The 23,345-nt window shown below is 41.8% G+C and overlaps 1 protein-coding gene across 9 annotated transcripts in view; it reads left to right on the top strand.

The window, feature by feature from the left end:
- Positions 1-11,838: 11,838 nt before the first annotated feature.
- The window catches only part of ITPK1 (inositol-tetrakisphosphate 1-kinase), a 139,467-nt gene continuing 127,960 nt past the window's right edge, over positions 11,839-23,345 (top strand). For 2 of the 9 annotated variants that reach the window (XM_050974669.1, XM_050974666.1), the window contains exons 1-3: positions 11,856-11,998; positions 12,268-12,446; positions 22,995-23,081. In XM_050974669.1, coding sequence (XP_050830626.1) covers positions 12,352-12,446; positions 22,995-23,081 — 182 coding nt within the window. In that variant the 5' untranslated portion in view covers positions 11,856-11,998; positions 12,268-12,351. Of the gene's footprint in view, positions 12,125-12,267; positions 12,447-22,994; positions 23,082-23,345 lie in introns of those variants that run through there. The other 7 variants (XM_050974672.1, XM_050974671.1, XM_050974667.1 and 4 more) reach the window with 6 other exon arrangements.

The following is a 23,345-nucleotide window of genomic DNA, read 5'->3' as shown; positions in this document are numbered from 1 at the left end:
ATAACTCAATATTAATAGAAAGTCTTTCTCAGGCTTAGATTTTAGCCAAAATGGAAAAGCAAAGATACAATACCTGAAATGATTACAAAACCAAAATTAGCTGGCCTTCCAAATTGAAGCTGAAGGACAGAATGCATCTCACATCCTTTTTGGTGGATCTTATGTTTATATTTAGCAGAGTTGTAGTAGGTTCTCACTGACAAGTAATCAAGAAGTGAGAATCTAATAACAGAGACTTTTCTGTCAAGATGGCATTTGCCTTCCACTTTGTAGGACACTGATTTGTGATTCATCTAGAACATCATGTTCCTGGATCTTTTCCTTATTAATCCTAACTCTAAATCACACTTTTGGCTAGAGAACTAGGATCCTTACAGACTGCATATATGTTGGGATTCCAAGGAAAAAACTCATGTGAATTTTTATCAGTGAGTGCATGAATGCCTAGTGTTTCTGCAGCTTGTAGCAGCTTTATTTATTAGATGTTGTTACAGTGAATTTTGTAGTATCCTGTTGTGGTGTAATAAGTTGTTTTGATCAGTTTCTTATAATTTAGTGTGAGTCAAGAACATTAGTTTGCTTCAATTCATATGTTTTATGAATCTTTAGTTTGTGTTTTAGAACTTTTGTTTCTTCTGAAAATAAGGCTATAATATTCTGATTCCTTTTTTTTTTCCTTGAGTGGTGGTTTTGTCTGTACTGCTGTCTTTCTCTGAACTTTTTTTGTTGGAGACACCTGTTTTCTTATAGAGTGTAGCACTTTCATTTGGGAACATGCAAGAAACTTTTCTGTAGGATTGAATTTTTATATTTTATTTTTTCTCATTTTAAATTGAAAGAGTATATTTGCTTGGTTTGGCTACATTGACCACATGAAGAAGAGCTATTCAGCGAGGTGAATGGTGATCTTTATCACTTTTGACTTACTTTGTATACTTTGAATTTTTGGGACCTTAAATTACCTTAATCTTAAATTCTCAGTTCCCGAAATTCTGCTTCTACCATTTGTTTTTTGGAAGCAGCCACATCTGAGTTAAGCTTCAGGCAATCATGTTATCCAGCTTCTTTGAATACCATCCATATTTTGTTCTTAGTTGTAGAAATATTTATTATCTTTCCAACAAGCTTTTTGATATTTACAAATGGAATAGCTTTCTCATTCAAACATCCACAGTAAACATCTGCCAAAGGAAGAATTACACACTATAACCCTTTGTCTAGGTGCCTATAAGGAACTGAGTCTTTTATGAAGAAGGGCCTTGGTATTTTAGACAGAACTCTTCACTACACTGATGCTCCTTGTTCATTACTTACCTCTGAATGAACACCTCATGGCTGCATTGTTCATTGTTTACTCTGAAGAATATCTTGTTCATTATTTACCCTCGTGGCTGCATTGTCTGTGGTAAAACAATTCTGGCCGGAAAGAGATAAAATCTTTGCTTTTACCTTCTCCTTTGCAGCCACTTACAAAATGGCCTCAAAATTGAGCAAGAACTGACAAAACATACTGAAAGGATATGGGCAGAGGTGGCTGGTTACTGATTATTCTTCTCCATGGCATTTATTCAAGCAGAGGACAAATACAATTTATGCAGAAGCAATGCAGATATTGATCTCACAGCTCCAGTGATATGACCCAGCATTGTACTGGCCTTGGAGGAAAGAGAACTTGCAGAATTTTTGTCAAACCAGTTTACAGCTATAAATTGTGTTTCAACAAAATCATTATTCATTACAACTTATTTTTTTTGGTGAAATCCCCACAAATAAAATAAAAACCACCCAAGTCTACTTCCAAAGCTACCATTAAACTCCTGAGAATTCTGCTTTTCCATGTTTTCAACTAAAGTCAGCTCATACTACCAGAAAGGAGCAGTTATTAAATTTTCATGCTGAGTTTTCTGCTGTCAACATGTTTGGTCATATAAACAAGTTAACTGAAAAATGACCCATGTTAAAAAGAAAAACAGAATCCTTCTTCTGTCCATATAGATAGACCAAGAGAAACATCTGACCATCTCAGAGAGTGACTGCTCCATCCTCACAAGAGGAGTGATCTTTTTTTAAATTTCCACTAATTATCTCTCCTTCAGTGGTGCTTATGTGAGGCAAGGCAGTGATATCATAGAATTATTGTAGAGATTTAGTTATTGCCTCTTCTGAGCTTCCCCATTTCCAGGGTGTACCTATCTTGCTCTAGACTGTAAACCGTATGCAGCAGGGAGTATCAATATTTAGATTTTCCAGAAATATAACTTTCTTTCACTAAACAAATAGTGAAAGAACTCAGTTCTCAGTTCTCAGATCAGGCTTTTTCCCCAAGTTCAAAGCATCTCAACTATTTTGCATGGACCAGGATGGAGGTTTGGAGGAGGTAGACAGCATATTGTTTAAGATTTGCAGACTCTAACCTTTCAAAAACCAAAACAACAACAACAAACCAAAATCAAACCAACAAAAACCAAAGAAGCTTCAATACCCCAACAAAACCAAACCAAACAAAAAGAACTTGATGTGTGTGTCTTTAGGAACCTCCTCTCTGTCCTCTTAGAGCTTAGGAATTACCCATAGTTACTAACATTAAAATGTACTGCAAGAGGCATTTGTGGAAGATATCCACCCATATAATGCGAGGGTTGATAGGTTCTTAGTCAGATAAGTGTCTGCATAGATTATAAAAAAACAGAACTCGTCTGAGGCAATGGGAAACCACTGTCAGAGGCAGGCTGAATGACAGAAGTACCTGATGGTTTATCCAAGCTCCAGGCCTGCAGAGCACCTCGTTTCTCATGGAAGTGCTCAATGTCAGCTCAGCTGTCACAAGTGCACACTGTCAGCTCAGCTGAGAGGCCAGCACCAGAGAGGAGGCTTTCATACAAATGTCATCAACTGGAAGTAAATCTTCATCCTCATCTGTAAGGAGGGCTCCTGTTGTTGTCCTGTTGTTTATCTTTAGTGAAAGATAAAAGTCTGTTCACTGTAGCTGTGAAGCTTTTAAGTGCTCACCTACCCTTTAACCTGAATTTGCCTTTCTCTGAAGCCCATGCTAGAGGTCTGTACCAGAAATCAGCACAGAGATCCAGAATGACTTGAACATTCATACAGAGATATTAACAGCAGTTGATGGTTAATCTCAAAGGGAAAATATCAATAATTTATCAGTAAGTAAGTGTTCACATTTCATTTTAAAAAAGCACATTAAGCAGTATTTGCAAATCTTTAAAGCAAAAGTCATTATATTTTTTCCCTACTGTGCAGAATTTTTAAGCTGTTGCTCTGTGCTATATAAAATGAAATTTCAGTAATGCCTACTGTCATATACTATGTCATATCATTCCAAGTGAATATTTGAATACCTCCAGCTTAACACATTTATTACTGCATTTGTTGGCATTCTTAAAGAGGGGAAATGTCTGGTTCTCCACACAAATGTATGCTTGATTTGCCTTTCACCAATACAATGTAAACATAGTAATCATAAAAACATGAAGGTACTGGGAAAGTAAAGAAATACACTGCTATGAGACTGAGACTGTAAGAAGTGTAAGTGCCTCCAAATCAACATCTTCTCCACATGAAAAAGTATCTGGCTTAAATTAGTGTGTTGCTGTAGGTGCATTTCTGCACTGCTTTGTTTAATAGGAGTTAGAGCACCTCCATTCTAAATGGATGCCTCTACATAGTGCAGAACTTATTTGCCAGGAGTTTATAATGTTCTGGGTAGCTGTTACCAGCTGAAGTGTTTCACCAGTGAATCCAGTGCATAAATGATGATGTTGCAATGGACTGTGATGCAAACTTAAAACTATCCTGATCTAGATATTGAAGCAGAGGTTACCATTTCAAGGTTTTTTTCATCTTCTATTCTGTCACTCTTTTTTCATCAGCTAGAAACTATAATTCTCAGGTTGTTGGCAAGTTCTTGAAGTGCTAGTTCTAAGTGCTCTGGCAAAACAGCCTCTGAAGCAGTGGAAAATCTTTAGCTTGGTAAAATTAGGCAGCCTGGTACTTTTCTGGAGTGGCTTCATACAGTGAAAATACTTAGAGACTTGGTTAGCCAGTGCCGCACTTCTGGGTGAGAACAGCCACCCTAAACCAGGAGGATCAGAAAGAACAGTGGAACAGAAGGTGTAGATGCCCCTCCTCTGGAAATCTGCACAAATAAGGTCCCTAAAACCACACTAATGTTAGCCAGCAACACAAGAGTTTTGTAACTGTAGAAAAGTCTATGACAGCTGCAAGTTCTCCTTTCCCCAGCTGTGTGGAGAGATGGAAAACCAGTCTTTTGGGGCTATTGCTATCGATAGCAAGTGGAGGTGATTAGCACCAGGTTTGAATTCTCTCAAGACTGATTAGGTGAGATCCTTTGACAAGACCCACATGCCTATTACTTTCCCCCACCCCAATCCAGACTTTATCATCTTCAGAAGATGTCCTACAAATTGTGGTCAATCCATCTGGTAGGGTCTTTTGGTTTGCAGAGTAGCCAAAATCTAAACCACCTGGAACCACTATCAGCTTTACCCTCAAGACATCTGAGCTAACTTCTAATTCTCTGGCTTATAAAACCATTTTCTTGAGAGTAAGAAAATGGTTTTATAGTCTCTATAGTCCATGTAGCTGAAAAATTACTTAAGTGCTTGAAACACTTTTATGACAGCTCCTTGGCACATCCTGAGGCCCCTGCCATCTAAATGGTGGCATGAGAACTTTCCTCTGATTTCAAGTGTCCTCAACCTGTCTGACTTTTCCTAGCAGGCCTCCATGTAAAAAAGAGAATCCCACTTCATAGGCTTGGTGCAAATGGAGCAGGAATAATCACTACACAAAGTTCTGAGAGTTCAAGAAGATCATTCCTCTAACTCGTCCTCCATCTGATTTCTTTAGCTTGTTTTCCAAGTAAATAAAAGAGGGAGTGTGTATGCATCTGTATTTATTGCACAATTTCAAAACCAAGTACACAGACCTCTTTTGGACATTGAGCTTCTGTATGTATTGGGACAGTTAGCACTTGGGTAATGGAAATTGGGTTCTGATAAAGGGAATAGGTACAATGTTATCTCATCCCTTATCAAACAATGGGAATCTTCATAGGCAAGGTTAGGACAAACTTTTCATCCATGTGAAAAGCTTTCTTCAGAGGTCACACCAGAAAACTGAGGCTCAAGGCAAGCACCAGAAAACTGAGGCTCTTCATCTGTTCAGTCACTAACATTCCTTCCCCTCTCCAGAAGCTCTGAGAGAAGGGGAAATCCCAAAGGGCAGCATTGGCATTGTAGGTTCAACTCTGTACATGTGGTACATTAATATGAAGCACAGAATTGGCCTGTTCAGAACCACTAGGGATATTTGCTGTGATCCTGCCTATGGAAGTGTCCCTTTTATCTGTCAGAAAAGTGACTGGGAAGAAATACCTGTGCATGCAGCTCTAAAATGACACTCTGGGATTGTAATAAGTCCTGCATTCAGATGTGCTCATTGCCTAAACTTTATTTACAGACTGTCAGACACTGAGTATGTGAGATAATAAATTTAATAGCACAGTGATACAACAAGTATTAATGGAATTTATCATCTATGCAAATACAAGTATCTTACAGGATCTAGGCAATCTGAAATGTCTAAAAGTTTGTGATTCTAAATGAGCTATCCATTTCATTTTACAAGTAAATGCTTGTAATCTATTTATCTATTTCATCTAGTAAATGCTCAGAGCTATAAGCAAATTGTGGTCTCAGTTGATTTATTCCAGCTCTTTTTGGTAGTGGTGATTTGGCTTGGGCTTTTTTTTCCTTTTTGCTTTTACATTACAGCTGATTAGCTCCTGTTTTCTATAACTTGTGTCCTGAATTTCTAGTTCTTTTCTACATGACCTTCTTCTTTCAGAAGGACTGCATGTAGTAGGAGGCAGAAGTGGGATGTTACAGGACAGGGTTGGTTACATGCAGGAGATGTACATGTATAGTTTAATCTTTGTATATGAGACAGGTACTTGAGCAAAAGGAAAAAAAAAGCCTCTTTTGGTTTTTGAGTGTGGGGATTAGATAATGTTTCAAAATGCACTCTCAGTGGGAAAAAGCCAAGGATGGAGGATGACTGGTGGAGCAAGACAGATTGTATTCCTGCCTCTAGGAGGGTAGTAAGTAGGAGTCAAGTCAGTGCACCATTGGTGTGTTAAGTATGAAAGGTTTGTGAGCACAAGAGGAACAGCACCTGACTCAAAGCAGGGCTTTCCCAACTGTGCTTCTAGATTATCACCCAGAAGCATCTTTAGTTAACTTCAGGATAGTTGTGGCATGTCCAGAAGAACTCTTGTCTGTCCAAGGGAAGCTCATTTTGGTTAGGACTGGTGATGTTTCCAAAAGCTTTCCTACATCTTGTTGATGAAGCGTGAGTTTCCTTTGTCACTGGCAAAAATGAGGTGTGTCCTTCTGCAACATCCTCACATACTGGGGATACTATTAGATGGATTTGGTTTGTTTGTTGGTTTGTTTGTTTTCTTTAATACACTAAAGTTAGTTGATTTGGGAATACTGCTGGCATGGGCTTTGGAAATGCTTTTCTGCATCTATTCTTTTTGCACTTGTAAGACTATACATTGTGGTAGATTTTGAAAAAGATGGAAATTGCTGCCCTTCCCAGAGAGGAAAGCCAGTATCTCCTGATGGGACTGTACAAAATCAGCAAGCACAATGGCCTGTGAACTGTCGGTGAACTCTAAGGAGGCATTGAAACAAAACAGGAAAAGGGTCCTCAATCACTGGAGCCATGAGAAGAAAGTGCAAGTGATGGTGTAGCCCATACCGGACTTGTATCTTTCCTGTTTTCTCAGTTTTAGCAGTTTAAAAGGTTCAACTGTAGCTCCAAACAACTCATGGAAATGGAGAACCACTGGAATGAAGACATGTTCTTTAGGTCACCTTGAACATGTCCTCAACAGGAGAAGCAAAGACAGATGTAAGCCAGCAAAATATGGGACAATAGTGGTAGGATTCATATATGTCAAGGTCACTTTTCAAGAATTTATATACATAAGTTATGTGTCCATGTCACTCTGATTTACATTCATTATATTAAAAGAGCTACCTTGTTTTTTAAATATAATAAATTATAGCAATGCAAAATATGTGGTAAGATGACTCATTCTGCTGTAAGCATGCTCCCAGAATTGTTACAGGTACTTAAAACCACCTGATTAAAAAATCACAAACAGCTATAAGCAGAATAACTCTCAGCATGAAACTGTAGGTGGAGAAAACCTCACTGCAGCCTAGTCCTTATCCAGGTCTCAATCCAAACCTTGATAAACTGTGAGGTCACCCAAATCCTTCAGAGAAAAATCTCAGGATTTCCTTGCACATAAAGTTTGAATCATTTTAACTACACTGAAGCAACCACCAAAGTACGTATCTCCATATGTCTGCATTGACAGAGTTTGCATGAGCATTATTTCCACAGAGCTGCTTGCCATAGTGAAAGGCAAGAGAGCTACAGTAATGCAGCTGTGTGTCGTGTCCACAGTTGGGTTTTGACTAGCAGAAGTTATTCAGTTTAAAAAAATCTGCTTCTACTGACATAATTATACTGGCATGGGACTTTGTCATCTTTTATCTTGGCCACATAGATTTTTTGTGGCTTTAAATTCTTTATTCAGTGATGAAGTGCTTTCCTTGGCTTATGAGCTTATACAGAGTCTGTCCCCAACATGCTCCATGACAAGCAAGCGAACTTGGCAGCCAGACCTTTTCTTTCCTGCAGCATATACATTCATCAGAGCTCAGGACAGAAAACTTTTTGAGCTGTATATAAAGAAATATGTACCTTCTCATAAAGGTGATTTCCTTGCAGTTTCAAAAAACCCTATAGTTATCCTGTTTTCAAGGCTAAACAGAAGAGCTTGCTGTGCTCTCAGTGTGACAGGTACCATCTAAGCAGCACTCCACTGGGGCTGATGCTAGCTCAGGAATCCTTGAATGACCCTGCATGGGCTGGTCATCTGTCAGAAATTGTTACTCTCTTTTGGAAGGTTTTTGAGCTTTTCTAGCTGAATTCCTTCTTCTGATCTCTAAAAGATCAGAAACACCAATGAGCCTCAGGCAGTACTCATTAATCCTTCTTTTCTTTATGAAATCAGAATACTGAAGAATAGGTTGTCAGGTGAGTGGGGAAGTAGAGGTGAACCATGCCTTCCCCATCCCTGCTGCTGCTGCTGTGAAGTAGGATTGCCACCAAAAGAGGCAGTTTGATGCCTTCTCTTCTTGGCTTCTTTTTTCCAACCTGTTCACTGCCTTGTGCCACTATAAACAGGTAGGAAAAAGAATGGTGATACAGACTAAGGAATTGGTTTAGGCTAAGACTTAAATACTGTTGTCAGCTTCTGGGTTTGTTTAAGTCCATCTAAGTTCCTGGCTCCCTTATGCTGTTCTTGCACAGCCACATAAGCACATGGTCTGTCGTGAAGGAGGGTGTGGCAGAAAGTGAGAATAAGTGCCAGTTTTTGGAGGTACTGAACAGTGGCTCTGAACAGCAACAACTGATTTAGCTGACTGTACAGTGTCTGATTTCCACCTGGCAAGGCCTATCTTGTGCTGTCTCCATAGGCACCCAGTCCTTCAGAGCAGAGCAGCTGGGCAGGATCAGGTGCTAGAGGGGCTCCCTCCTGGGAGCCATGAGCAGAGCCCCGCAATGGGTGGGTGTCGTGTGGCCCTTGGCAAGGGATAGCCATGGTATGTTTGAATTCAGACATCAGAAAAGAGCTTTCACCTCCAGGACTAACCTTCACTGATATATCACTTAAAAGCTGCTGGCCAAGAGCGCATTCAGAAAAGTTTCCAGACAATACCTGCAGGTATGTGTTTTGCCAGAAATTAGGTTAAAAAAACCTTAAATTGTAGAAACTCAGCTTCTGTCACACCTTTCCTCTAGTGAACCACTGTGGAAAGAAGTCCTATCTGTCCTTTTGATGAATCTTGCAATGATTAATCAGTTGTAGATGTAGCAAAGACCTGAGGAAATGGCACCCCACCATGCTTTCATACATTTCTCTCTTGCTGCCTGACTGGTAATGAAAAGTTCCACCTGCTGTGTGGCACATGGACTACTCTTTGAGTCTTTCTCTCAGGGCCCAGAAGCTGCAGTGCAGCACAAGCAGAGTTTTCCTTGTGTTTCCTCCTACCTACAACCTCATTCCAGCAGTGCTGTGTTAGCCCATGGTCTGACTTGGTGGTTTAACTGACTAGAGAAAGGGGAGACCTGTTCTGATACAGAAGGCTCAGCCCGCTCTCCTGTCCATCCACAGCAGAGTAACAACTATCTTGTTATAATAAAAAATGCAAATAAAAGTAAAAACCCTAAACTGCAGGCAATGTAAATCATTTCACCACCTCTTTTCTGCTCATTGCAAAATATTCTGTTGGGACTTCGGACAGGTGCTGAAAAAATAATTCAAAAAATACTGAGAAAATATACTTCAATAACTAATTAAGTGGAGATGTCTCATATTATCCTAAAATGAATTTCCATTGAATTTCACTAACTTGTGCCACATTGCAAGTATCCAGCTTTGTCAAAGCCCCTGTATTTGTTGAAAGGGTTAGAAGACAAGGTGTGAGAGGTTCCAGCTAAACAAGGGAAACCTGCTTTGGCCTGTAGCTGAAGCTAAGATGAAGAGGAAGATAGTTCTGACTGCTGGAGGGCTCAAGATCCTAATCAACCCTCACCCCTTTAATTAGCATGGAGCAGCTCATGAGCTGCAGCTTACAGAGTTGGGCCAAAGAAAGTCACAGGAGTAGTCATCTTGCTCCTGATCAGGAATTGCATAAATATTACCCTGGGGCTTCCTGTGGTCGCAGGTTTGGCATTGCCTGAACAAGCTCTGCAATGTACACAGAGGATTGTAATTTATTTAGCGACATTGTACAGCAAGATGCACAGAGGCACATCAGGTGAAATGTTTCCCACATCTGCAGTTGTTCAAGGGTTAAGATTCAAGAAGTAGAGTTTAAAATGAAGGCATTTACAAGCTTTCTCCTTCCTAAGATTGAACCTGGTCTTTGATATGTCATACAAATTTGTTTATATTGGAGCAAAGCAAATTCCTCCTTTTTACTGCATGTGCTTCATTTCCACAGGAGCTAGGAATGCACAACACCTCTAAAAACCTGCTCTCCCCCATATGGAAAAAAGTACATAAATATTTCTGTCTATGCAGACTGTATTTTAGATTGGTCTGAAGCCATGATATTTCTTAAAGACAAAAACATTCAAAAAGAAGTAATTTTAGAAGCTGGCTTCAATAATTTCATGTTTCAATACATTCATATTCCATTCTGATACAAATATAAATGTCGAGCTTAATATACTGGTGCAAATTTTAATAAAGTCTAAAATAAGTCCAGTGAAATGATAGCTGAAATAAAGCACTGACATTGGCAAGATAAAACACTTCGTAACAAGAAACCCAGGTCAATTTGTTTCAGTATTCTTATATAATATAATAAAGTTTGATAAAGTCTTGTATTTTTGAGTTACAAATTTTTCCAAAATTACCATGCTCCCAGTGAAACATTCTGCAGCAGGAATCATGCTATCAAAATACATTTACTAATTCTGATTACATTAATTAATAAACTGAAAAAATGTGTGATGTTGATTAAGATAAAAAGTGTTCTGTAAAATAAAGGTTAGAACATAGCAATGGCAAATAAGATGAAGGAGAAAAAGAAAGATATTTATTCCTCAAAGCAAGCACAAATGAAGAAATATTATGATATAAATTTTCAAAAACCATTGTATGAGCTGTTTGCAGGTGGTTCCATTCCTTGCCTATTTTCCAATATACCCTTGGGTCAAGATGACTGCACTGCTCATGTGAGTAATGACAGGAATGCAAAATGCTTTCTACCAACTCCCTAAATCAATTACCCCTTTCATATTTCTTAGGGCTTTCACCCTTTTCTTCACATGGATACTTCTACAATTTTCCAGTACTCTGCTGAAGTTATAAAACCGCATTTGTTGTGGCACTGTGAGTCAGCAGAACTCGCTGAGCAGTTCCCACTGCACAGGGCTCCAGGGCTGGTTCACAGAAAGCGTCATCACAGAAGCATCATCTGCACCTCAGCTCAGGATTGCAGGTACTGCAATCCAACCCCTCTGTGAAGGACATCGTCATTGTAAAGGCCGTGCTTGCCATTCCTGGAGAGACAGAGAAAAATGTTCAGGCTGAAATCATGATCGTTTCAGATGAAGGGGAAAAACAAAAACGAGGAAATGATACTTTGCTGTGAGACAGCACAGTAATTCAGACTGAAAGATTCTTCCTCTAAAACGAAGCACAGAACAGCTGCCTCAGTATTTAGGGATGCACAACCCAAAAATCAGAATGTCAGTCCATGCTTGCATTGGCTGCCTTCTGCCTCGTGCTAAAGAAAGTTAAATATCAGACAGCTATTATTGCGAACTCTGTTTAATTCCTGCAGATATTGCAAATTCTGGAAGAAGGCTTTGCAGTGAAGACTCATGTTTACTTGGAACATTTTTTTCTGTGAAAGATGTACTGACCAAGTACTTTCAATAGCACCCATAGGAAATGTAACTACCGTGTAGAACTGTTCCTCCCTAGGAAACCAAAATCCCACGGGCCATCCGCGGGCCACGCCCCCGGGCCCTAGCCGGGCCAGGCCCAGAAAGGGGCGCTGTGTCTTTAAGGCGGCGGCGCGCGCGCCCCCTGGCGGCGGCGGAGCGGAGTCCGGGAGGCGGGCGCGGCCCCGCGGTGCTGCGGCGGGGCGGGAGCGTCCCGGTGCCGCCCCGCGAGGTGGGTGGGAGCGGAGCGGAGGGGACGGCCCGGAGGAGGAGGAGGAAGTGGAGGCGGCTGAGAATAGCGGGCAAATGGGGAGCTGAGCGGCTACAGCAGCAGCAGCACCACCACCGCGCAGCAGCAGCAGCAGCGGGAGCGGCGGCGGCGGGCGGGCACGGAGGCGAGCTCGGCGGCGGGGTCCGTGCGTGCGGGCGCTGCGGACGTGCCGCGGGGCGGGCGACAGCGGCGGCGTGCCTGCTCGGCTGGGCGCTTCGGGGCTGGTGCGGGGAGCGGCTTCTCTCAGCTTCGGCGAGCTGCCCGCCGGTGCGGGGAAGGGCCTGTCGGGGCTGCCCGCCTGCTGGGGACTGCCCCTGGCGCGGCGCGGCTCGGCGGTTCAGCGGGGCGGGCGGGGAGCAGCGGCCGCCGCGGGGAACCGGCTGATCCTCCTTTCTCTGCTTCTCTTCCAGCCGTCGTTTGGCAGGCGCCGAGTGCGAGCGGCAGCCGCGCTGCCCCGCCGCCCCGGACTGGTCGCCTGCTCGCGGGGCGGCACCATGCAGACCTTCCTGAAGGGGAAGCGGGTGGGATACTGGCTGAGCGAGAAGAAGATCAGGAAACTGAATTTCCAGGCCTTCGCCGAGCTGTGCCGGTAAGGAGGCGGCCCTCGCCGCGGGGAGCGCCGGGGCGGCCGCCGGGGCAGGCGGCGGCGGCCCCGGGATGGGGCTGGGGACGCTCCGTGCTCGGCCGTGGTCCGCGCCGCCCTCGGGCGTACCGCACTCGGTGCGTGGCTCCGCCGAGCCGGCTCTGCCCGCCGGGAGCGGGGCTGCAGCGCTCGCAGTGCCCCGGGCACCCCGCCCCGCTGCCGCCGGGCCGGGCTAAGCGCTCCTGCTTCCCGCTTACCTGGGCGCTGCCAGTCGCTCCGGGGAAACACTATCCGGCATGGTGCAGCGTCCCCGTGGGTGTGCCAGGGCCCGGCACAGCACCGCGTTACTGCCCGCCTGGATACATTCCTGCCCTCTGCTTCCAGAGAGGTCTCTGGTATTCCCGTTGAAATAGGGTAATTTGGGATCTTTGCGGACCCTCTTCCAAAGACGAGTTATTATTAGAAAGAGTCAAACATTTGGGAAGAACTTTCCTTCAGGTTATTGGAAAGCACGTACAATTAGGGTCTACCACCCCCTGAGTAAGCTTGTATTCATTTGGGATGTGAATGAGACATCTGAAGATGGTATAACTGTTTGAGTTACGCATCTGTTTTGTGCTGTCCCGGAGGTAAAGGTTAGTTTGATAAGCTGTAATTAGACTTTATCTGAATAGCTTAGAGGATAATTTTTGCAGTATATTACACAATTTTATTATTTAATTGGGAGTTTAAACTCCATGTGGGTCCAAGGTCTTGTGACACATGCATTACAGCTACGGGTACTGAATAATAGATTTTTATTACTTCATTCTAATACTAAGTTTATAACAAGGAGACTAAATCAGTTTTGATAATTGAAAAATATGCTGCAAACTTTACAGAATATATGAGACTTTGAATACACTTTATTTAAAGCCTGTCATGCTAAAAACACCAGTCCCTGTGAATTTCTGTTGACAGCACTTGCTTCTTTCTGTAAAGATGAAGGAGGCAGAACAGAAAACTGTTTCAGGAAATGTGACACATTTTTACATCAGTTTTGGTACTTGGCATTCTGTATTCCCTCTGTCAAACTTAAATGAAACTTACTAGACTTTTTTGAAGTATAGAAAGGGCCACCTATGTCAAACTTAAATGAAACTTACTAGACTTTTTTGAAGTATAGAAAGGGCCACAAGTTCTGGTTTAATGTCTAATTTCATGGGGTTCTCCAAGCAAAATTCTTGTCAATGAATAATGCTAAATTTTGCCCTTGTATGAGATTTTAGGTTAGTTTTGTGATGCTCAAAAATACACTTTTACCTCTGTTAGGCATACAAAAAGTTTTTTAGGGCCTTGAGGTATGATACAGGCTTTTTTCATGCCTGGAAACTACAGTGAATCTCAGAAAATCTATTAAAAACTTCTTGGTATTATGTTCTGTTCATTGTTATATTTAGCAATCTCCAAAAGAGACTTCTTCTCCTCCGTTGTCCTTGTTTCTCTTTTTGACTAAGTGCTTTGCTTCCTTTTTCTCTACCTTAGAAATTCCTTACACTTGTGTTACGTAATGTGGATCTACAATTTCTTTGTATACTGTACAAACTTATTAATAGTTTTGGGTCATCATGCTGCTGTGAAAATTGACCCCAAAGTATCTCTCTTGCTACACTTTACTAATTTCTCTGTGAAAATTAGGCTACCTCATCCTGTACAGGCTAAGCTCAATTTGAATAGGCTAAGTTCAATTTGAATAGCATTTACAGATGCTGGATAGAGATGGCTGTTCATACATGCTTTGATACTTTTAAAAGCATTATTAGCATTTCTGCACAAGCAGAGATAAATGTTTCGTTTAAGTATCAGTACAGTCATTGGAGCACATTCTGCTGATATCTTGGATGCTCTGTTTTCAATCCTAGTAACTTCTATTGACACCAAAGGGAAGCTGCATTCATTCAGGCAAAGATTTCAAGTATTTTATGGATATTATCTACTTGATAACTTGTGTGCTTGTAAGCTTTTTTTGCTGTAGAAGAAGTCATGCCAAGCTTAACATACATCTTACTAGAAATCTTGTGTATGGTAAAAAACAAGACAAGCATTCTAATTCCTGTACAGTGATTCATGTGTTAGAGTGGACTATGTATCTGTCTGTCTACTCTGTGCTTTTTGGTGACTGCTACTTGGAATTTATTTGCCTGTTGCCTAGGGATATACTTTCTGGATGACTACAAAGTTCAGATTTGTTTGTACGAGTTTGTAATGAAGCAGTTATATACTCCAGGAAAGTAAGAGGAGCCTCCTAATGTACTCGTGAAGCATGCTGGGTTTAAAACAGGGGAATTATTAGGATAAGGAGGATCTTTATTTCTTTACAGTTAGTCACTTCTTGTGCAAAGCACTGACATCCTAAAGAGGCATGGATGAACATTTCAAAATCTGTTCAAAGCATTGTCTCAGAGACAGGCTCTAAGTGCTAGACTGCTTTCTTAAGCGTGGCTCCAGGTTTTAGGTTAGATTGTCTGAGCTGAGCTGAGATATTAGCCAGTGTGAGTGGATCAGAAGTTAAGGTGTAGCTTTGGGGTGTAGGCAGTCATGGCTTCAGCTTTCTGCTCTACAAATATTGGGTGGGAACCTTAAATACTTTCCTCATGTTTGTATCCATCTTGAAACTTGCTGTATAACTGACAAGAGAGCTGTTCTGTGTGAACATAGTGTCTTGGGACTTTTGCCTAATCTTTTTATCCACAGGGAAACCTTTGTCTTATCAAAGGCCTTTGAGTTGACCAAACCTGCATGTTTGGTCCTCACTGTGACAGACTAGATATGTCCTACTTGAGCTGTATTCTTTGTAAGAGTTAAAGGTAGTGCCTGTGGTTGTATCTACCTTCACATTTACAGCTCAGACCAGTGATCCCAAATTGTTGAGTTGCACCCCAGTGCACACCTACATGTTTCTACATCTCCTTGGGGCTTCTGAGCAGAGTGATGAGCGAAAAGGCAGTGTGTTTTCACAGGCCTGTTGCAGAGAATCAGTGATTTCTGAGTAGTGCCTTAAGAGCTGTTGACCTGGAGAATAGAATACTTGGCCTGTCACCTGGGAAGCCTGGTTTCAAGCCTGTAGCTGATGTCTCTCAAGGGAGACTGAAGATGGGCCAAGCTCCCTCTGATCCTCTGGCTGAACCTGATGCTGTGTTTAGAGAGGGATGTGACTTTGCTCCCCAGTACCAGGTCAGTCATTCTCCCTGATATGTCTGAAGCACTATGGCAAAGGCATTCCTTTGGGATGAGGTGTGTCCTCAGTTCTGGTCTGTTTCCTGAGGTGGTTTTTGGTTTTTCCCAACAGCTTTTTTCTATGTAAGCTGCTTTTGAAAGCTGATACTGGAGCAAGACTTTTATGTTCTGTTCCACGCATCAGTACAGTTTCAGTGGTAAGAAGAGAGTTTCTGTCTCAGCCTTTCTGATATGAAGGCATTCCTGTTTGAGTTGTGATACAGGATTGAGCTCTTTTGTGTGGAACAGGGCACTTGGTGCATGTTTCATATACTATCAGGCAATTTATTACTATTGCCAAGTTGTCCTGTGCCTTGTGTTGCACTTGAAACTGTGTACACTCCAGCATACGTGCTGTGGCTGCTGTTCCCTGAGGGTAGGGTCCTTGCAGGACTGCAGCATGCAAATGTCTGGTTGATGCATCTCAAATGGACTTTCTTGTGAACCTTTATGTTCTGCTCCTCTAAGATGGCACAGTCTGAGACTTTAGGGTGCTGTCTGTTGTCAAAATATGGAGTATCTATGCCCTGCTGAAAAGTAAAGCAAGGTTTCTAGGCATTCCTAACAGAGAATTTAAGAGCCTGTGATAGAAGTGTGTAGTTCTGATGATGTCATATTTCTCTGCTGCTGCTGAAAGGAACAGTTCCTCCTTTCTCTAGCTGCTTGGTCTTGTCTTCTGTGTCAAAATGGGTTTAATGGTTATGCAGTTGGCAAAGATTCCCAATCCAATCAGTTCCATGCTCATCACATTGACCTTGGAATGGCTGTCACTGTGCAGGTGCATGAACACTAATACGAGGTTAGGGAAATGGAGATGCCACATTCCATTATAGAGATGGGAGAGCTGTTGTGTGTGTGTCAGGTGGTGGTAAGGACTCTTGGATGCCCATGTCATCATTTTGTAAAATATGCCTGCTGCTGGGTCTCTGTGGACATTGTGAATGAAAAGTCACAATGTTTGTGCCATATGAGGAATGGCATATATGTGTAAAAATGCATAGATCTATTAAAAAAATGAGTTGTGTTTTTTTGGCACCAGTTAAGATTAGCGAGGTGCTGCCATTTACAAATGTTTATTTGCTCTGTAAAAGCCTCCATTTCCTTGGTAGTTGTTCTGCTTGTCAGCTGTTACTATGAGCTCTTCTGGGAGCTCTGGAGATACAAGGCAGTAAGGTCACGGCAATATGAATAAGTTATAGTGATGTGAAGTAAAATACACTTCACCCAAGAGGAGACAATTTAAAGTCACCCAATTCTAAATGATGAGCTACTTCTCAGTTATTTTGGACAAAAGCATTCACCAGTATAGCTTGTAAGTTTACATGGTAATGTGGTAGCTTTTCTGTGTATCTATATACATAAAAAGTCAGAATTTTCTGTTAATGGCATGTAGAAAACAAATAGAAAAGGAGTTGAAGAGTTGCCTGAAGATGCAATTCGTGTCATAATAAATCCCACAATTTGATTGATAGAAGAACTGTGCTTGTACACTCTAATGACCAGATTATTTATGGTAGGATTTTACTCTGCTGTGGATTTTGTTGCTGTTGTTGATTTTTTCATAAAACAGGGTAAGCATCTGGGAGGAAGAAGTTCCTCAGGAAACTATAGACGTGCTGAGAAACTCAAATTCTATCCACACAAGGCAGCGGAAGCAGGCTGATTGAGTTATGCCTTTTAGTAAAGACCAGTTGTCTTGGTTTTTAGTGAGCAAGCCAAATGGTCATCTTCCCTCCTTGTGAGATCATCCATGGCAAACTGATAGCATCCCCTGACACGCAGGAAACTGAGTTGTTTGGGTCCAGTTTGGATTTCCAGGTACTGTGCACTGGTGAAGACTCTTGAAACTTGAGGCCATGTTCTTGAATGGTGGCCTGCATCAGTTCAGCAGGCTTGGGATTTAGCACAGAATTTTGGGTATGTGGCTCTAACAGAGCATCTGTCACTGTGCTGAGGGCAATTTGGTTATGATAGGTCACTGTGGTGTGTTACTTTGCTGGGCTTTTTTCATTGAGTTAGGATGAAGCTATTTTGAGGCTGATACCAGGTCAATCTGCTGAACATAGCAACCAATGATTTTTTTTTTCCCTACCAAAATATTAGTATGCCTAATTTAAATTTCTATGTGGCTTGAAGTTGTTTGGGTCCTTTTTCCTTTTCTTTAGGCTAAATTGATTCTTCAGCTTCTGTCCATTAAATTTTTGTGACATAGTTAAGTCTTATTTTAGCACGTGAGAAATCACACTATCTAGTAATCTACCATAAAATGGTAAGCACTGTTGTCAGTGCTATAGATCTGTATGGTTGTCTTTTTCTCTTCTAAACTTTATTTGTGGTCCCTCATGTGCCATGGCCTGGGCACAAGAACCTAAACATGAATTTTAAGACAGATCTAAGAATAATGCTGGTTTTAGGGTATTAAATTAATCTGTTTCTTTATATAGCAGGCAGGAAGTATATTACGTATTTTTTCCAGGAGGAACTCGGGGGATTTTCTTTAACCCCAATTCCCCACAAAAAAACCTAAATACTACATTTGTTGAATATCTGGCTTGTGCCAGTTAGCTTTTACAACCTTAAAATCCATAAAAATAAAACGTATGTGTGTTGATCAATAGCTCCCATTGTTGGTTGTGTTAGTCTGAAATTCTGTATCATGAGAAGTAACTGAGGGCTAGATGGGTGAGTAAGTTTCTTTGACATCAATTCTTAACAAAGACAACTGGGCTAATGGTAGAAATTATCCTAAGCCATGAGAAAGTGTTGAATGTAGTAGCAAAGAAGGGTGTATTTCTTGGAGGAGAAGCTCACTCCGTTTCTGGGTTCCTCCAGAAGAGCTGGATATGTGTGCATTTTCTTAATCTCTGGGAGCACCTATTGACAGGCATTCTTCTCACACAAAGCTGACGGTGTTATGCTTGCAGAACCATTTCATGGGAACACAGTGCAGCTGCTGGACAACAGAAGTGGCTGTAACAATCACCCTTTCATAGCAACTCGGTTTTGTGGTCTAGCAATCATTTACCTCAGGTTCAGGAAGTTTGCGTATTCCTTATGGCACATCCCTTCACCACAACCTGTTGGAACTGATATGCAGCAAGGAACAATAATAAGCCTGGTCAGGTGGCAGCTTTCCTGAGAAGGATCTGCATTCTTTTGCAGATCACAGGCTGAATACAAATTGACAGTGTTGCCAAAAAAAAAAAGCCCTAAAAACTCAAGCAAATGTCATCTTGGGGTGCCTAAGTTGGAACAGAATCTGCAAGACACATGAAGTAATGTGTCCATTCTGCACAGCACTGATAACGCTGCTTCTGCAGTGGCCTCACCTACTGCCATAGGGCATGGCATTTCAGAGGAAATGGGAAGTGCCCTAAAGACAGCAGAATCCTAATGCCCTAAAGTGAGAAGAATTGGAGGTTTTGTAAATGCAGTGTATTGTACTGTGCTGTTCAGCATAAAGAAGAAAGGCTGGCGATCATCTTGACCATAAAAAGCTGTTGTAGGAAAGAAAAAAACCCAACACATGATTCCCCCCTCTTCTGCCAAACATATTCCCCAGTTCTGTTGTAGGCAGAAGAAATAGTAGTGGCCTTCCACTGTGCCCAGGAAGAATGATACGTAAGTGAAAAAGATAGTAAAATTGTGCAAGTAGGCAGTGGAATTTTTTCCTTGAGACCTCTGCAACCACCTTGGACAAACATGGTGGAAATGATACAGGCCTGTGGTGCTGTTTCAGAGCAGAGATGTTGACCTTTCCTGAGGACAGTGCTGTTCTGGTTTGGTTCAGAAGGTACCTTAGAAACCATTCTGAGTGTGCATTAAGTAGCTTGAAGTCCCTTTATTATTTTGGGAGTCATGACTTGGGAAGTCTAGCACCCAGTCTAAATGTGTGCAGATCTCTTGAATATAGAGGCTTAGTGTGAGTAGGGTGTCAGAGATGACAGAAAGTGTTTCCTCTGCCTTAATGTGCTGCACCTGGGGATTGATAGCATATCTCCTGATTCTGACCAGATAAAGTGCTATTCAGCTCAACAACTGACAGTTTTTGGTGAGATGGCTTTTCTTGAACGTGTTCCAAAAAAAGGAGGAAGAAGTGCGTGTGAAACACAGTGAAATAAGTGTGATAATAGATAAAATAAGCACCTGGACTGGTCACATCTGTGGCACAGTGTTATAGAACAAACCCTCTCTTGTCTGATTATCTTCCGTTTTCTCATTTTTAGGTTCAGTGTTCAGTCCTTGAAACAATGGCTTGTTTTGTACTGATGGAATTTAACTCTGCTCAGAAGGAGTTATGTGCTTTATGCGATCCAGGCAGAAGCTGCTGATACTTCCATACTATCCAAATACTACAGAAATGCTAGTTAGTATTCTGTCTGTCTGCAGCAAGAAATCCTATTTGGAGGACAGCCATTGCTTTTTAGGAATGGCTTTCAAAATGACTGAGTTTCACTGAAGGGAGGTGTCCTTTATTTCCTAGTAGAATGTTTCTACTTGTAGGTCCTTCCTCCCAGCTTCAGTGCTTGGGCTAATTTGACTGGGGTGTGATTACCACTCATGTAAAATAATTCCTGTGAATTGGGAACTAAAGCACAAATCTGCCATTTCCCCCAGTCAGAGTACGACCTATAGAGGCAGCAGGGTGTACACACATTGAGAGGTTGCTCTGATCTGTAGAGTGGAGAAAATCATGTTTCCAGATGTAATGGCCCTTCTAGGAAAGTAATTAGCAGAGTCAAGTACAGCACTTGGAAACAGGTTCAGTTCACATTGAGCTGTTTAATATTCTCCCCTCTGATGCCAGTTAGTGAAGATTTGTAATATGTCTTGTCTTATAACATAGTGCTGAGTCAATTTTCCTTGCTTGGAAAAATATGAAGTTGGTCCTTCCTCCTCAGAAACAAGCTTATTTTCGCTCTTCATCATATCCCTCACAGACTTTCTTCCTTCTTGTCAAAAAGGCGTCTTTGTTTCTTTCCCTCTGTTATACACTGGCTCTGCATGTCCAGGCTGGGTCCTGAGGCACTGCCTCGTGAAACTTAATTCTCCATAATGCCACTGGCAAGGGAGGAAAAAATAAAGGAATGAGACATGTCTGTAGCAAAATACAGAGAACTAAATATTGAACTGTGAAGTCATGATGCTCGTGCCTGTTGTTCTGAAGCCCCATGGCTGTCTCATCAGACTACACCTCAAACATTTATGGATACTTAGTGTCCCTCCTCAGAGAGAAGTAATGAGCTAAAAATCAGTGTTTCAAGAAACCTGGTTGGAGTTGAATGTTTTGGCCATAAGCAACATAGATGTCCTATTCTGAAATCTATGTGTTTTAACATGCTGGTGATTCTTTGTACTTTCTGTAATTTTCTCCCTGGTGTTAGGTATGGATAAATACATGCAAAACTGCAACGTGCTTTGTTACAGCAGGAAGAAATAGTTCAGAGGATTCTCTGGAAACCAGGCCCTTGGCACTGTGTGTTGTAGGGCTTAGTAATGACTCTTGCTGCCTAACCTTGATAAAGTTATCTTCATGTTGGGGTTGGGGCGACTGGTTAATAGCTGATAGAACAAGTGGTGTCTGGGGTGATTAATGGTGCTGGAAGGAAATGATACCATAAAGGTTCACTTATGAAATGCCACGCCTAACCTGTTGGCAGCCACAGTGCTGCAGTCCTTTCTCCCTGCCATTCTGAAATGATTTTTGTCATTTGGTTAAAAAAATTAGTGGGATGACTAGGCTTATTCCTTATATTGTCACCCTGCTTTCCCTACAAGGATAATAACTGTAATCATTTGTATGGTGGGCCAGGAAATGCTGCCTGCTCCAGCAATATGGTATGTTTGAGTGAGTCCAGCAGTGACCACTTAAACCCAGTAGGGTATGTATGTTTCAAGGAGAAACTTGGTTATTTCCTTGTAGTTAAAATACAGTCCACAGAGATGAACTTAAAACAGAACACTGTTGTTCTTTAGCTCTGCATGTCGTGCAGCTGCATGTAGATGCCGCTTTGTTCAGGAACATGCTGTTCCTTTGATTACAAAATCTCGTCTCAGTTTTGGGGAATTTACAGGCTGAGGATCCAGCCCCCTGTGCCTGCTGTCACTGGAGTGTGGTACCAGTGCAGATGGAAAGCACTGCTGCAGTTTGAAGGATGAGAGGGCGGCGGTGGTAATGGTGAGGGTATTTCCACCCAAGTTCATCGGTATGTTTTGCTTTGTAGCAGAGGCTGTAATTGCTTGGAGCTGTTTGGGGTGACAGGCCAGCTGAAGAGTGTGAGAACAGCCAAACAGACCTGTACTCAGCCAGCCAGGACCTGAAGGCATAGTTACAGCAGATGCTTAGGGAAAGTGTGAGGCACAGAGCCAGACCCTCTTCTGTCAGTCACTTTTAGAGACTTTAGTGGCAGCAGTTGTGTCCATAGTACCACATTTAGTCACCACAGAGGGATCTGCTCCACATGAATCTTTTAATGCATTTTTGAACTCACTTTCATTTCTGCCATCACAGGAACATAAGAGAGACTATTGGCATTTGTTGGCAGCTCTCTAGTTTGCCTGTGAGTAGAAACATAAGGAAATACAGAGTTGAATTTGTTGTGTTGTTGGGAGTTTCTTTGTTGGGTTTTGGTTTTAGTATGTTGTCTGTTTGTTTAAGCCTGTAAAGGAGTAGGTATTACTTATTTTTAAGTGTGTGTGTTGGTATTCACTTTACAAAAATAACCTAGCTCTTTACTAATTAAAAAAAAAAAAAAATCAGTCAAGTTGTCTTGCAAAGTTCAGATGTCAAAAGTTCTTTCCCAAAAAGAAAACACTTTCCTGCTAAAAATAAAAAAGCTTCAAGAAGAGGGAGAAGGAACTAAGATTTGGTTTAGTTTAGAATCCATCTTCTAACTTGATCTAGTGCTTGGTAATCTCTGACTTGAAACCAACAGTGGAGGGGTTTGTAGAACCTAAAAGCCCCTTGTAACTGGAGAAGAGTGAATCCTCTTTGCTGCCTGATGAGGTTAAGTGCTAACATAGCAGAGGGGCACTCTCAGAAAGTGAAGCACTGTATTAATACTGCAATAGAAACAGAAGCCCTGTCTTTTCTAGCGTTTATGCCAAATGTGCAGTTCATTCTTTAATAAAATCTGCACCCGACTTTCATCTTCTATTGAGAGCATCGAGTTTTTCTGGTCTTCCTATTGATTTTTTTCAGTTAACTTTGCCTTTCTCTGGTCTCAAGTATGACTGTAAGAGTTGCTTCAACTCTGCATTCTTTCACCCTGTTACCTAAAATGGAATTTTCTTTGCCAGTCAGTCTTTAGGCACAGATGTGCATGCCCTCAGCCCAGCCTCATGGTTTTACTGTGCTGCCTGGAACAGGTTCACGCCGATAATGTGGTGAGTCATGGTGTTTCCAGCATGTGTAGCTTTAACATAAGTGTCATTTGAGATAGTCTGGGCTAACTGTGTTATCAGAGGCTCTGTACAAGGCATCCTGGCATGACAGAGCTGTGTGTGAAGCTCAGCATTCAGATACACTTGCTAGTTGGAGGGGTGGGAAGAGAAGCATAGAGGGAGCTTGTTCTGAGGTTGCCTGTGGTGCTGCTCTTGTTTTGTTGACAAAGAGGGAGCTTAATTCACTGGAGCTGTCAATCTGGTAGT

This window comes from Serinus canaria, chromosome 5 (genome assembly GCF_022539315.1).
Source record: "Serinus canaria isolate serCan28SL12 chromosome 5, serCan2020, whole genome shotgun sequence".
In the NCBI taxonomy this organism is placed as follows: domain Eukaryota; kingdom Metazoa; phylum Chordata; class Aves; order Passeriformes; family Fringillidae; genus Serinus; species Serinus canaria.
The sequence above is the reverse complement of the archived record's forward strand: the minus strand, read 5'-3'. Positions and strand labels throughout refer to the sequence as shown.